We start from the raw sequence: 14020 nt of genomic DNA on the forward strand, positions 1-14020 counted from the left end.
TGTAGAGTGGAGAGACAGCTGACTGTGATTGGGGTTTAAGCACCCCAACTGTGCGCTGTATTGGCAGCATGGCCCTTACCATACCTTTGTTTCCCATTGTGCTTGGTTGCACAGCTGCTTATGCACCAGCTTGATGGCCAATAACCCTCATAGCCTAGTAGCTACCTTCTTGGTCTCACATGGTTGCTCAAAGGGTAATGGCAAGTAGACTGACGGTGAATAATGGCATAAAAAGCGAAAGAGGAGCAGATGCTATAAATCAGGAACAAAAACAGAAGTTGCTGGAAAAGCTCAGCAGGTCTGGCAGCATCTGTGAAGAAAAATCACAGTTAACGTTTTAGGTCCGGTGACTCTTCCTCAGAACTTTTCCAGCAACTTTCCTGGGAATGACAGCATTGTGGCTTCTGCCAGGATTTTGCGGACATTGATCTACATAATGCGGACATTAGGGAGCATAAACCTTTGCAGTTGTGATGCATTCTTAAGTTTATATATAATGTCTGCAAAGTAATGCAAGTGTCATAGACCAACAGAAACTTGCAATTCTGAGAAGGCTGTGTGCTTGCTCCACCTATTTCTCCCCAGAAGGAAAGAATGCAATGTTTCCCCTCTTTCCAAATGGAGTGTCAGTGATCTTTCATAAGTAGCACTGCTTGGTCAACTACAAGATCTTAGAGATGCTGCTAGCTTGAGCCGAGAGCACAACATAGAGAAATTAAAGGCCATGGTTCCATTCACATTTATTGGCAATGTCATCCTCAGTAAGCTCTGAGGCTGTAGGTCTGCCTGTAACAGGTGTCAGGTTTCAGTAAATATCTCCTTGGTAAGACTGAATCATTGCATGCATTAATTCTTGGTGATGTTATTATAGGAGAATTACTCCGTGAAGATCCTGAGTGGCTATTTATTCCTGCTGGGAGGTCCTTTTCTCCTACTGCACTGTCATCAAGCAGTTTGTTCTCTTGGGTTATCTCCAATCATTCTCGCTGTCATGCCATAGGCCAAAGGGGATGGACACTGTAGCACCTATTACTGAGATCAACTGGTGTGAGTAGAACCCTTGAAGTCAGAACCAAGACTTTCTTGTACAAAACCATTCTGTCTAGACTTCATTAACTTTAAGTAACAGGACAAACTTTAAAAACTTCAGCAACAGCCAGTAGAAATCAATCAGCAACTAACCTGAAAGTGGTTGACGATCCCTTTAAATAGCATTGGTGTGGGGTCCTTCCTGCTGCTGAATGCATGTTCAGCGTGCGAGGTTAAGAGAGTGCATTAGCTAGAATATGGAGGATGAAATCGGCACTGCTAGAATCAAATCAACTTTACACACTGACTGGTATCATAATCACCCTAGTCTGCATACTTCTGGTATATGGTCCCTATATATATTGATTTCACCATACTGGCATCCAATACAGCTTGCACAAGAAGTGTTCCTATGCACAGAAGACACCACTTTAACTCTAGGCTACTGCACAACGAAGTTTTGTGGCAATAGATTACAAAGGAACATGCATAAATATGTATATAAACATTGACTGGGTTGCAATTCGAAGGCCTTATGTAGTTTTGAGCATCCAGTTATTGAATGACCTTTAGAATCAAAACAAACATGCTGCATAAATTTACCAGGGTGCTGTTAAGAATAGAAAACTGCAGTAACAAGGAGAAAAGTCTGATAGGGGGAGTATATACACTAGAACTCAGATGGATAAGAAGAATTTAAACAGATTTCTATCTACAATGAATTTTGATGGAATGAATGAGAAAAAGCTATTTGTTTTTATTGGAGAGTCCAATTTAAGATTGGATTTAAGATTTAAATAAAATTTAAGATTTTACTCCAATCTTTGAGCTATGTATTGAGGTCTCTGATGTTTTTTGATTAAATGCCATTTAGCATATAGCTCTGGTTATAATCCAGCGATCACTACCTTTGTGGTTCAGCTTTTTTACTTAAGCCCCTAGTTGCTCATACTCCCTAAACAGGATCGCTTTCTTAAAAACGAAAAGAACTGCGGATGCTGTAAGTCAGAAGCAAAAACAGAAGTTGCTGGAAAAGCTGAGCAGGTCTGGCAGCATCTGTGAAGAGAAATCAGAATTAACGTTTCAGGTTTGGTGACCCTTCCCCAGAACTGATGGTAGCTAGGAAAATGTTGGTTTATATACAGAAGATCGGGTGACGGGAAAGGTTAAACAGTAAATGATAGGTGGGGACAGAGCCCAAACGATCTGGCTAGGAGGGTGAATAGCTGTTAATGGAGACTGTTATGACTACGAGTAGGTAGTGTGTAATGACAGACTATGTGATAACAAGGCTTGGTGTGTGGGGTAGGGGGCTGGGACACGGGAGAGTTCAGGCCCTAAACTTATTGAATTTGATATTGAGTCCAGAGGGCTGCAGAGTCCCCATGTGGAAAATAAGGTGTTGTTCTTCCAGCTTGTGCTGAGCTTCGCTGGAACACTGTAGCAAGTTTGAAATGTTAAATCTAATTTGTCTTCACAGACGCTGCCAGACTGCTGAGCTTTTCCAGCAACTTCTGTTTTAGAATTTCTTTCTTAGTCCTCCCTATGCTGTTGGTTCCTACATGGACCATTGCAACTGGACCTTTCCCCTCCCTGTAATGATGTAGAAGTGACTTTAACTCTAGTAAAGGGCAAATATAGCCTTCAGGACCCTATTTTCCAGTTGCAGAGAACATTCTTAATCTACATTCTTAACTGTACTATCCCCAGGCAGCACACTATTTTATTTTAATTAACTCCCCAACTTCAATACCTAATTCAGTGCTGAGGTCAGTTTATTCATCCTCCTGAAGTCCCTGTTCTCATCCATGCAGGTTCAAAGACCCTCATGTCTGTTGGACAAGTGCAAGAGTTGAGGATTCTCCAATGGTGTCTTTTGGATTCAAGACAATCCCTCATTCATATTCACACCTGCTTGTCACTGACCATTTTTGAACACTTCAATCTAAGGAGCAGGAGTGGCTCCTGTATGTTTCTCCCACCCTAATGCATCATAATGCCTGAAACTCAAACTCCAGATCCTCAACAAAAACTTCAGAGACTCATGTGGTGCCCACCAACTCCACATACTATAGCTGCAACACATCACCAAGTCTGCCTTTTCTAATGCATTTTGTTAATTAATTAAAAAGCAACCATGTATTTTTGTCTATTTTAAAACTTATATTTCATTTTACTGGCAATATCATATATTGGTTGGAGTTAAAACAGGTCACACAGGGCTAACATTATGCATGGTTACCTTGTTCATGTCCTGCGAAGCAAATATTATTACGGTGAAAATGATAAAGGTTCAAATGTACTGTCCCTCAGAAGTACTTTGTGATAAAATGCTTTTTAGATGTTCTGTTCAATATATTCTGGATTGTCTATAGATGGTCAGTTTGAAACTCCATAGCTGTTTGGAAGTGGCGACTGTGTTTGGGTCATAAGACGCCAACTAATTAATGGCTGTGAATGGCCATTAAGTTAATTTAAACATGAAAGAAACAGTTGTTGACTATCTTTGTGTAGCTTCAAAAAGTATTTAAGTAGATGTCTATCAGTTAAAATCACTTTCAGGTTTTCAGATAGTATTAGAAGGTTTTATGTTTTCAGTTGTCCTACCCAACAGCAAAGTGAAGCTAGATTGAAGATGCAGCAAGTAAAAGAGATAATTTGTTTTTGAATTTTATGCATTAAGATGATCACTGTTTTCTACCATATATAGGAATACAGCCCTTAAGATGAACAAATATTTGTCATCAATAGTCTTTTAAGGAACAAGTTGGTGATTGCTCTCATTAGTTACATTTAAAAAAAGCTTTCTGAACTTATAAAGCCTAGTTCTAACTTTAACGTAATGCCCTCTTGTCTGGATTCCCCTACCAGAGAATATACTTCACTGCATCTCCCTAATGAATTGCTGATTAATTTGAAAACCTCAGCTAGATCCCAATGCAACCTTGCAAATGCAAGAAATTTGAAACCAATTCTGATCATTAAAGCTTTAAACCCTGATGTAATCCTGATGAATCTGTGCTATTTGTGGGAAATTTAGGTATGACATTAGGTATGAGTTAACCTGTAAATCCACATGAAGTTCCAGCTGGGATTAGAATGGTTTGGGAGTTTTGGTTAACTTCATAAGCAATAATCATATAAATCATTTAAGATCATTTTCATTTATTCACAGTAATGGTCAGGTGAAAGAAAAGCCAGTTAAACCATAAACACACATAGATGCTGATGCAGCAGACAGAGTTTATGTGAAAATGCAACGTGGCTGAACCAGCATTAATCCCGAGGCGTTATTTGGAAATGGAATGCGAGAATGATGCCGTGCCATATTGAGAAAGACAAAGCAATGGGGTTTAATCAAGGATGCTAACAAAGCACATGCTTTGGAGAGGAGATAGGATGGTACCTTTAGAAGACAGGGAATGGTGAGACCAGGGGTAACAGGCATCTTATCACTTTTGGAATACAAGAGAAACAAGGTCTATATCTAAAACAGGCCATTTTGGAATTTAAGTAATGTACTGTCTACGACAGTATAAATACGACCATAAGATATAGGAGCAGAAATAGGCCATTCGACCCATCAAGTCTTCTCTACCATTCAATCATGGCTAATACCCCATGATCCTGCCTTCTCCCCATAGCTCTTGATCCCCATAATAATCACAACCTATCCAACTCTGTCTAAAATATACTCAATGACTTGGCCTCCACGGCACTGAGTTCCACAGATTCACCACCCTCAGACTGAAGGTGGTCCTCCTCATCTCAGTTCTAAATGTTCATCCCTTCACCATGAAGCTGAGTGCTCTGGTCCTCATCTCTCCTATTAGTGCAAACATCTCCTCCATGTCCAATCTATCCAGGCCTCTCAGTATTTAGTAAGTTTCAATGAGATAACCTCTCATCCTTCTAAACTCTATCAAGTGCAGATCCAGAGTCCTCAACTGATCCTCATATGGCAAGCCCTTCATTACCAGGATAATTCTTGTGAAACTCTTCTGGTGTGGTGAACCATATCAAAGGCTACAGACAGAAGGATAGGGAGGGATACTATACCTTTGTACATATAAAATGCCACATGTAACTTTGCTTGAGATACAAAAACAAAGTTGCTGGAAAAGCTCAGCAGGTCTGGCAGCATCTGTGAAGGAGAAAACAGAGTTAACGTTTCGGGTCCGGTAACCCTTCCTCAGAACTGATAGTGGCTGGGAAAACGTCAGTTTATATGCAGAAAATAGGGAGGTGGGTGGGGTTGGGAGTAAACGATAGGATAGAGCCCGAAGAGAGAGAAAGACAGTTGGACAGACAAAGGAGTTGCTAACGATCAGGCTGGGAGGGTGCATAGTTGTTAATGGGGATATTAGTGACTAACAACAGGGGGGGTGTAATGGCAGGCTAGGTGGTAACAAAGCCTGGTGTGTGGGGTAGGGGGCTGGGACACGGGAGAGTTTAGGCCCTAAAATTATTGAACTCAATATTGAGTCCGGAGGGCTGTAGGGTCCCCAAGCGGAAAATGAGGTGTTGTTCCTCCAGCTTGCGTTGGGCTTCACTGGAACACTGTAGCAAACCAGAGACAGAGATGTTGGCCAGGGAGCAGGGTGGTGCATTGAAGTGGCAGACAACTGTAGTTCAGGGTCTTTTTTGCAAGTAGCATGTAGATGTTCTGCAAAGTGGTCGCCAAGTCTACGCTTCGTTTCCCCAATGTAGAGGAGACCACATTGTGAGCAGCGAATGCGGTAGACTAGATTCTGGGAAGTGCAGGTGAAGTGTTGCTTCACCTGGAAGGTATGTTTGGGCCCTTGGATACTGGGGAGGGAGGAGGTAAATGGGCAGGTGTTGCACCTTCGCCGGTTACAGGGGAAGGTGCCATAGGGCTGTGGGGAGCTGTTGGGGGTGAAGGCAGTGTGGACCAGGGTGTCCCAGAGGGAACGGTCCCTGCGGAAAGCGGACAAGGGAGGAGAGGGGAATATGTGTCTGGAATATTTGCTTGAGATATGTTGGTACAATGGCAGGATGGAAATGTGATTCGAGGGAATCAACTCAGAATTGCGGAAAACAATGGGTATGCATTTGGGAGGTGACAACAAACTCAAGGAATTGGAAGACTGAAAATGGAGCAGTATATTGAAAAGGTGGTTGGGATTAAGATGCTGCCAGATCTGCTGAGCTTTTCCAGCAACTTTGTTTTTGTGGTTGGGGTTAAGGTTTGTTTCTTTAAGGAAAAAGGGGACAAATAGGAAGGAAATGGGGAATGTATCTGGAGAGAGAGAATTGCTAACTATATTAATTAGCATGGGATCTGAGAGTGAAGTTTAGAAGGTCACAATGTGAATACGATCAAAGGTGCAGAAGATGACTTGCATGTACGGAGGAGCTCAGAGAGGCCTTGAAGAGAGATAGGAGAGAAACCACAAAATAATACACGTTGAGGATTAGGCAAGGGGGAGCATTTTAGAGGAATTTAGAAATATGCAATACGGTCAAACAGTGCATACATGACTTTGTGATGGAAAAGTTTTTTAGAATTAATTAGAATTATTTGGGACGGGGTGACATTGGCAGTATCAAGCACTACAGATAAGAGGAAGTAATGGATGTAATATATTTGGATTTTAAGGAGGCGTTTGATAAAGTACCACACATTTATCTAATTAATAAGATAAGAGCCCATGGTGTTGAAGGTAGTATATTATCATAGGTAGATGATTGGCTAACTAATAGGAGAGACAGTTGAGCTAAGTTGGGTATTTTCAGGATGACAACCTGTAACTATTGGAGTGTTATAGGGATTAATGCTGGGGCCATAAATATTTGTAATATATGTTAATGACTTGGATGAGGATAGTAATAGAATCAAAGGCTATGGGGAAATGGCAGGAAAGAGGAGTTGCAGATTATCACAGCTACTATGATCTCATTCACTGGCAGAACACACCTGATGGGTTGAAAAGCCAACTTCTGCTCTTACATCTTATGATTCTATTTTGTATCAGTGAATTTGCGGAGGGCAATGGCAAGGACAGCTGAGTTGATCTCAATTTTAGTGTCAAACTTATGTAAGATTTTTCGAATGTCAGATGTAGCAAAGGATACCTAGTACGAAGGGCTGGCACACAGACCTGGAACAACTATAAATCAACAACAGACCCATGTTATATTAATGAAGCCATGACATGAAGTGTTAAAAGTTAAACAATAGCAGCCTGATTATTCATCCTTTGAGGAGATGGTCTGTCTGTTAGGGTTTAAGTTATTCATGTAATTTCATAGGTCAGAGAAGTTTGAAGGTCATTGGTAAAAGAAAAAGGTGGTTTAAACTGTCTATATACCTTTAGGATCAAAGAAGAGGTTTAAATTTAATGATAAGAACTTTGCATCTCTATCTGGGGTCAGGCCATGTGCGTCATTACTGTCATATAAGGAGCTGTGGGAGTTAGAGAGTTTCTTTAGTTTTTGTATATCTCTGCTGTATTGATCAGTTTGTGTCCAGAACATGTTGGAGAAAGCAGAGAGAATATGCCAGCAGCCAGGATAAAGGCTATCAGGAACCAGGGCTGTTTCTGTTTTGAAGTACCAATGAAATGGTGCAAATAAAGCTCATATTTAGGGTGGGGGAGATTATAAGATGATGTGGTAAATGGACACACTTGGTTAAGAAACTGGTATTCCTCACTACATTTAAAAGGTCCTTATAATATCAAATGTAGAACTAAGAAACTTAAGACAATGAATGACCTATTGTTGACCTTTGGGTAGGGCCAGAAGTTCCACGCTTATTTTAAGAGGATGTTTAAATCATTCACGTAGGTTTTAGACTAAAATAAACTGGGAGTCTACGGTTAGTCTGTAAAACAAATCTTCCTCAAAAGAAACCAAAATATCTGGAGAGGGTGCAATCATATCCATTAGAGACATAAATTATTATATGGCTTACTCAAATTAATTAGTTGTTTTGAAGATTAGTAGATCATTTTTTACATTTCTGTTTGGTATATCCCAGATACTCCACCTTGAAACGTATATGGCTATTGGGGATTAGAAGGTTTTTTTTAAATTTATCTGGGTGTTTCTCATTGAAGGCTATTGCAGATTTGGTCTTGTGTAGGTTGCAGCACAGGTTGAAATCTGAGAAACGGAGATAAACCGTAAGATTACCTAGCTCGGCGCTACAGGAAGAAATCCACTTCAAATTCTCACAGTCAAAACTAGCAGTTGGCTTGAAGAATGCAGAGAACACATAAGTTTGAGTCGAGAAGTCAAGAAACAAATTTGGAAAATTGCTTAACCAGAAGTGAATGGCAGGGTCCAACGAAATATCATACCTCAGAAAATAGTTGAAATACTGAGAAGAAATCAAATTGAAATTCAGAAGGCTATGACATACCTTTGGATTGGGACACAAAAAGAAGATGGACTTTCACGATCAAGCCGGGGTGGAGGGAATAGAAAATTTATAGCATGGGTTGTTATAAATGATAATATTATTTTACTCGTGCTTGCTTTTCTGTTTTATTTAAGGGTCATCCTTTGTGTGGTGGTTCTTTCAGTTCATCTCTTGATGATTTTCTCTTTAAAAGTAAAGGTTCTCTACCAGGACCGCAACAGATGGCGGAGGCTGTTCATAAACCTGATTTCATATTTGAACCTGAGATGGGCTTTAAAACCCATATTAGTGCCTTCAATAAGATGATTGTGTCCTTGCCTTAGCTCATCTGCTGCTGAAAGCTGCTCAACATTGTTTTACCTCTAGATTTTAGTATTCCAATAAACTCCTAGCTGGCCGACAATGTTTTACCCTATGTAAACATGAGGGCATCCAATGTTTGTTGGTAGGATGTTAAGCACACAAAAAAAAAGGCTCACTGGTTCATGTGACTTCTGGTTATACAACTGGCCTTTAAATACTGCTATAGAATTTCTTCCAGCCTCAGACTCCTTCCTTTAACTCTTGCCTCTTAAGATCCCTGATTTTATGTGTTAATTCACTGATGACTATGCCTTTAATTATCATAGCCCCAAGTTTTGAAAGTCCTTCCATTAACTTTTCTTCCCCTGTAAGCTCCTTAAAACTTGCATCTAATACCAAGGTCTAATTCATCCATCCATATTTAAGGCTCAGTATCAAATTTTGTTTTATAATGCTCTAGGGAAGTGCCTTGGGATATTTTATTACACTTAAATTACACTTTCTTTTTTATTTATTCCTTCACAGGATGTCGGCATCACTGGCCAGGCCATAATTCACTGCCTATTGCCAAGGCCCTTGAGAAGGTGGAGGTGAGCCACCTTCTTGAACCTCTGCAATCTATATAGGGTAGGTACGCTCATATTACTGCTAGGAAGACAGTTCCAGGATTTTGACCCATACATAGAGCAAAAAAAATACAATTGTCATTTTCTAATCTCTCTGTGATTTGCCAAAATATTAGCTGGTTAAGAATATATTGCAGATTGCATGAAATGTACAATTTGCTTTCAGGAGATGTCAGAGGCTCTGAACCTGAGAAAATATCAGGTTATAAAGCCCTAATTATGCAGTGCACGAGGTATATCCGTTCCTAAATCAGGCTGTGAAGGCAATACTGAGTTGACAACAGATATTTTTAAATCTTGTCTGTAATAATCCATTGTTTCAATTATTGACTACCTAATGAGAATGTCAAGGCTAAGGTTAGCAAATCAAGACAAGTTTCTGATAACGGACATTCCTTTCACTTAGAGTTATTTACTAATTCAATGTCTTAAGCACTATGCTTTGAATTACCACAATATGAATGCTGCTTAATCAAGTTATTGATTAATTCAAATTTCCGAAACAATGCTGCACTACATGAACTAGACCCGTTGTTTGTTCCTAAATAGTACTTACACAATACAGCATGTAAGGTTTTGAAGAAACTTAAAAAATAGCATATCGCATTAAATTACAGATGCTACATTTAGCACTGACTTGAACAAACCCAATGCTCTTGGGTTCTCAGCCACTGGTTTTCCTTTATCCATAGCCCCACTTACCAATATCATGTATTATAAAACCAGAAGCCAATCTGTTAGCAGATCAAATGACCCTCAGAAAAGTCAAGTCTTCACTAACCTCTAGAATAATATAAACTGGTCCATTTATATAATAACTCACAGCTTGCAGTGCTCGAACTTTGCATTTACTATTAGCTGTACTCACATAATACTAAAATACGTTAAATATTTAACTAAAAGTATTGTATCGGGTGTGTTAGCACTCCCCAATGTTTTGGATTTCAACTGAACTTGCATAGTGCAGGTGGGGGACTTCTGACTTTGGGTCTAGCAACAAACACCAAGAGAACTTAGGCTGTGCTCTTAATTTAGTCCTGCTTTACTGCCAACATTTTTCAAATAATACAGTCACTGAGGAACTGCAGCATAATTCAACATTACTTAGTATACCGAAAGCAAAATATCATGCACAGATCTTACAATTTATAGTGATGCCAATTCTTTTAAGAATCAAATAGACAACCTCACTGCCTCAAGCATTCCAGAGTTTCATAGAGTATGGAGGTCCTCTTAATCCAGGAGCACTATTTGAACATTGATTTATTTGCACTCAATGAGGCAATTTTCATGTACGTTTGCACTTCTTTGGGCCTACTAGTACAGTATTTCCTATCTTAGGCCATAAATATCCTGTAGTTATTCCTGATGTAGAACAGCCTCCTAACAGAGCCTTCATCTGACAAAAGAAGTAGGAAGTTCTAGATAAGTTGGAAGGCTCATAGGCATATAGCTGATATCTGAACTGTCAGCCTTGTAGCTATTGGCAAAAGCCTGAAAACCCCTATTTCTTAGAATAAAATTGGTAAAATTAAATGGGAATTATTCTGTTGATTACTGCACAATCCCTTTAAAACTTCCAAATCCATAGAGATTTCCTACATCTGGGTATCCATAGTTGTAAATCAAAGAAAAAAACGATAGGAGGTGAGGAGTATCTTTGTGTCCTATTTACATGCTACCATTGGGCAAATCCCTACTGCAAGTGCAGCCTCTACTGCCCGAGAAGCTTCCATAAACCTATAAAACATGAAATAACTGGAAACTCCGTTATGAATCTGGCATTGATTTTTGTACTCATGTTTGTACTCATGAAATGGGTGTTCCTTGAGGGAGCCGTGTTTGCCAAATCAGCTCCTAAAAGTTTTGTAGCACAGCTATCTATAGTGTCCAAGGGTCTAAATGTATGCAACAAATCATGTCATATGAGCAGACAGAACTTGAACTATTCCCTATTGAAGTAACATTAGTAGCTGGCTCAAGGTGAATCAGAATACACTAAATTAAGATGTCTGAGGTGTGTGTGTAAAGTATGACCAATGTGATGTTCACAGAAAATTCAGCTCCTCCAAGACTTTTAATATATTATTGATAACTTGTGCTGACTCATACAATCTCATTTTACATAACACAAAATCTAAGAGCTGGTATAGGCAATTCAAACCCTCAATTCTGCTCCAATTAAAAGTTCTGTGAACTGACCAAAGTTTTGGTTCATTTGACTGTGTCAATTTTGCAGTGGCCCATCAATGCTGTAGGATGGAATTTAAGGGTGTAATTTTTTCATCAGGTTGTTGCATGGTGTTGTGACGTCTGATTACTCACCATCAGCATCTCACTTGTGAGCGAATTCACAAGGTCCGAGACTGAAGAGCGAGGTTCTGTTCTCCTATCAGAGTCATCCTGAGGGACCTGCCCTTGCACAGGAGTTGTATTTACTGGCTTATTTCCAGTGGGTAACCTGTAAATAGAAATAACAGTCAACAATCTGACCATAAGACCAATGTCACCAGGGTGATAACTTTGAGATGTTCCATTAGCAAGAAGACTGGATTCCCTTTTCTTTCCCTAGCCTAACTAGGATTTGACAGCTGCAAAAGATCATAATTTCCCCAGTGAACCTGCTTCAAAAATACTCCATATTCTTAAAATAGTCCGTAAGTTTCAAAAACTAAAAGTTAATTTAATATATATTAAGCAATTTATCATGACAATTTAACTAATTATGTACAGCATATCATTAACTTATATCGATACTTGGGAGATATTCCAGAAAATGATGGAATATGGAAAATAGGTTGATGAAAGATACTTTCAGTTTTACACTTGTGTGTATTGATATATATCATCTATAATGGAACTAACGCTGAATTTATGATCCAAACCTTAGGTGGCAGTGACTTATAATAATATTCCCGTGATCAATATTAGGCCACATAAGCCACAAACTCATCATTTTATGGAAACTGCATTATAAATGTTGCTTATCTTTATCCAAAGTTACAGAGATTTTCTGCCACTAGCAAACTGCAACTAATATGACCATGGTGTAAGCAGATAATGAATTGATCACAAAGAAATGTAACATTGAATCCTACTTGGCTTTCCTCAAATTATCAATCACTTGATACAATAGTGTGGAGGTCTGAAAATTGAAAGAAGTTGAAACAGACATAGAAAAAGACTTAGCAAATGGGTAATGTGAAGGAGTAGTTACACAAAATAAGAACATTAATAATACAGTAATATGGTTGTCACAAGGATTCAGGAGTCCTTCCTATATGTTGAGTGATTAATGTAAACTTGACTTAGTTTGGATTGTAACTTCTTAGTTTTGCTGACTTAGGGAAAATCACTAGTTTGGGTTTTACAATGAGCAGTTGGTTGTTGCTCAGAAGCTCATGGATAATGGAAACTAGCAGCCTAGTTTTACAACACAGCTGATAAGTCTTTGGATCTCAAATTTTCATGCACTTGTGATATTTATGACTGCAATGCATTATGTGAGAGTAATACAACTTGCATTACATGTAACTATTAAGGATGAGTGCCAACTTTCACAAAGAAATCTGAACCGCTCTTGTTTGCACAATTTTACATTGTTAAAATTGCTGGGTATATTAATGGTCACTGGCAATTTCATGGTGAATAATCCTGAGCTCTTGACATATCCTAATACAAATGCAAAAGCTAGTAAAACTTTATAAATATCCAAATTGATCATTTAATTTATCAATGGTCCCAGTTGAATTCTAGCTGCATATTGAAGTCAACAAATTGGAGCAACTCAGCACCTGAAGACAAAGCTGCAGAAAATCTGCTGCAAATCTGTTACACTGATGTGTCGCTAATAATTAACTAAGATATCAACCAAATATTCAGCCAAACTAAAAATACTTGTCACATTTGTCATCTTACAAGTTGTTTTCTCAGTTGATTAGTCATAAATTATTGCTACCTTATACAGGTGCTGCTTAGTACATTAATGCAACACAGTTGGACAAGTACAGCAAGCATGCTCATTATAATGCTCCTATGATGCTGCTTGGCCTGCTGTGTTCATCCAGCCCTGCACCTTGTTGTCTCGGATTCTCCAGCATCTGCAGTTCCTACTATCTCTCATGCTCATTATAAGCTTTGTTTTGGAATTAACCAGGAGACTAAGCAGAACGAAGTAATGATAGCCTCAAGTGTGCTTGTGCAGCATTAAGCTAGACTTCAAATAGTTCATTTTGCATTGTGAAAACGTCCAACCTCTGATAATTGGTTCAATATTTAGATTTAAGAAAATTCTTATATTAAAACTGGTTTCTAGAGTTGTACAACATGGAAACAGACCCTTTGGTCCAACTTGTCCATGCCGACCAGATATCCTATATAAATATAGTCCCATTTTCCAGCATTTGGCACATACCCCTCTAAACCCTTCCTATTCACATACCCCTCCAGATGCCTTTTAAATGTTGTAATTGTACCAACCTCCACTACTTCCTCTGGCAGCTTATTCCATACGTGTACCACTCTCTGCGTGAAAAAGTTGCCCCTTAGATCCCTTTTAAACATTTCCCCTCTCACCTTAAACCTATGCCCTGTAGTTTTGGACTCCCCTACCCTGGGGAAAAGACCTTGGCTATTCACCCTACCCATGCCCCTCATGATTTTATAAACTTCTATA

General features: G+C 39.1%; 1 protein-coding gene across 2 annotated transcripts in view; it reads right to left on the reverse strand.

The window, feature by feature from the left end:
- The window catches only part of syt7a (synaptotagmin VIIa), a 614610-nt gene that overhangs the window by 86094 nt on the left and 514496 nt on the right, over positions 1-14020 (reverse strand). For both annotated transcript variants that reach the window (XM_048607228.1, XM_048607227.1), the window contains one exon: positions 11671-11806. In XM_048607228.1, the coding sequence (XP_048463185.1) occupies positions 11671-11806 (136 nt within the window). The remainder of the gene's footprint in view (positions 1-11670; positions 11807-14020) is intronic.

The sequence above is a fragment of the Rhincodon typus genome, chromosome 17 (assembly GCF_021869965.1).
Source record: "Rhincodon typus isolate 14 chromosome 17, sRhiTyp1.1, whole genome shotgun sequence".
Taxonomy (NCBI): domain Eukaryota; kingdom Metazoa; phylum Chordata; class Chondrichthyes; order Orectolobiformes; family Rhincodontidae; genus Rhincodon; species Rhincodon typus.